General features: G+C 43.1%; 1 protein-coding gene across 2 annotated transcripts in view; it reads left to right on the top strand.

The window, feature by feature from the left end:
* LOC103132878 (multiple epidermal growth factor-like domains protein 11) overlaps positions 1 to 2,045 on the top strand; it is a 10,552-nt gene that overhangs the window by 6,463 nt on the left and 2,044 nt on the right. For both annotated transcript variants that reach the window (XM_016667635.1, XM_007544653.2), the window contains exons 4-6: positions 415 to 543; positions 616 to 744; positions 1,158 to 1,397. In XM_016667635.1, the coding sequence (XP_016523121.1) occupies positions 415 to 543; positions 616 to 744; positions 1,158 to 1,397 (498 nt within the window). The remainder of the gene's footprint in view (positions 1 to 414; positions 544 to 615; positions 745 to 1,157; positions 1,398 to 2,045) is intronic.

Genomic DNA, 2,045 nt, shown 5'->3' with positions numbered 1-2,045 from the left:
ACACACACACACACACACACACACACACACACACAGAGATTGAGCCCAACATCGCTGCACAGCTGCTCTGCTCCAGCTAGCTGGAACAACATCACCATCTAGTGGCAGATTATTAAACTGCAGCAATGATCACAGGAACATAGAAATGTTACTGATGTTCTAATTTAAGGTGTTTAAAAATAAATTATTCAAACTTTTAAAACCTCTCTTTGGAAGGAGATTGGAGCTTCTAAAAGTATTCATACGCCTTAAACTTTTCACCCATGTCATTTTGTTCAAAACAATCATTTTTATTATATTTAATTGACACAAAACTTCATAACTCTGGCAGGACAATAAAATGTGGCTTTCAGCATTTATTGGGAATCTGAAAAGTGTGGCATGCTTTTGTTGTAAGCGCCATCTCCCCCGCAGGCTGCCCGTCGGGTTTCTACGGCGCTCAGTGTTCGGAGGTTTGCCGCTGCCAGAACGGCGCCGACTGCGACCACATCAGCGGCCATTGTTCCTGCAGGACGGGCTTCATCGGGCCCAGCTGTGAGCTCAGTGAGTCTCCGCCGCCCGGCGTCTTCCTCAGCGTTTCTGGACGCGTGTGAGACGTGGACTCCTGTCTTCCAGAGTGTCCGTCAGGGACGTTTGGTTACGGCTGCCAGCAGCTCTGCGAGTGCATGAACAACGCCACGTGCGACTACGTGACGGGAACCTGCTACTGCAGCATCGGCTTTAAGGGCATCCGCTGCGACCAGGGTGAGGCTGCTGCTCGGCTTTTCTTCATTTCTAAAAACAAAACAAAAGATCAGCAGCTCAGTCCAAACGAGAAACCACAGAAAAATACATATTCTCATCATTTCATAGTTAATAAATACTGGAGACAAGATGTTCTCCATGTTATTGTTTACATCCAGCACTTTGTTGACAACTTGACAGCTAAAAACAATTAGATTTGGAGTTTGATCCACTTCCTCTACAAAACCCTCCATCCCATAATGTCTGGAGAAGAACCTCATGCTTTATCTGTGAAGCACGGCGGTGGAAGAATGATGGTCCATAGGAGAAGCTCTGACCAAAAGTAAATCAGACAGTAAAAACAGCAGATCAAACAGGAAATGTTCCTTCAGAATAAAAGCGTGGAACCTTGACAGCTTCCTGTGTGTCCTCAGCCGCCCTGATGATGGAGGAGCTGAACCCGTACACCAAGATCAGCCCGGCGCTGGCGTCGGAGCGGCAGTCGGCCGGCGCCGTGCTGGGCATCGTCTTCCTGCTGCTGCTCATCATGGCCATGCTGGTTCTGGTGGTCTGGTTCCGGTACCGGTACCGGCAGCGGGAGAAAGGCCAGCAGGCGCCCAGCGTCAGCTACACCCCCGCCCTGCACATCGGCTCCACCGACTACTCGCTGTCAGGTATGACGGATCAGAACCGGCTGGGGCTCACGCACGGCCAGAACCAAACAGAACCAAACAGAACCAAATGATGTGACTTCCTGGTGATTTCTCTGTTGTTTCAAGGTTATTTTAAGGTTGTTTTCTGGTTGTTTTAAGGTTCATGTGTGGTTATTGGTGATCAAACCTCCTGATCCGGATCTCATTTCTGGTTTTCCTTCCTGGAATCTCTCCAGAACCGGAAGGTTCTGGAGAGATTCTAATGGGTCCATTTTACTCCAGTACCACATGCTTTAATATGGACATGGACATTTCATTCAAAATTAAATAAATAGTACTGTTAATAAATAATAAACATTTAATAAAATAAATAAATGTCCCCATGAAATAAAATAATACATTTAAAATATATATTTTAATGGGTAATTTACTTTACTACAGTTTATTTATTTAGGGATTTAATGATTAATTCAATATATATTTATTTCATAATTCAAGATTTTATTGAATTATGAATTAAATCTTTAAGATATTTAAAGATTTAATTGTTTTATTTTATGGTTTATTTATTGTTTTTTTCTTTGTTTTTCCATCTTTTTGTATGCTGCCAGTATGTTTGAGCTGCTTAACTTTTATTTTTTAATTCAGTTTTAATTTCATTCTCTTATA

The sequence above is a fragment of the Poecilia formosa genome, unplaced genomic scaffold (assembly GCF_000485575.1).
Source record: "Poecilia formosa unplaced genomic scaffold, Poecilia_formosa-5.1.2 Scaffold1457, whole genome shotgun sequence".
In the NCBI taxonomy this organism is placed as follows: Eukaryota; Metazoa; Chordata; class Actinopteri; order Cyprinodontiformes; family Poeciliidae; genus Poecilia; species Poecilia formosa.
The sequence above is the reverse complement of the archived record's forward strand: the minus strand, read 5'-3'. Positions and strand labels throughout refer to the sequence as shown.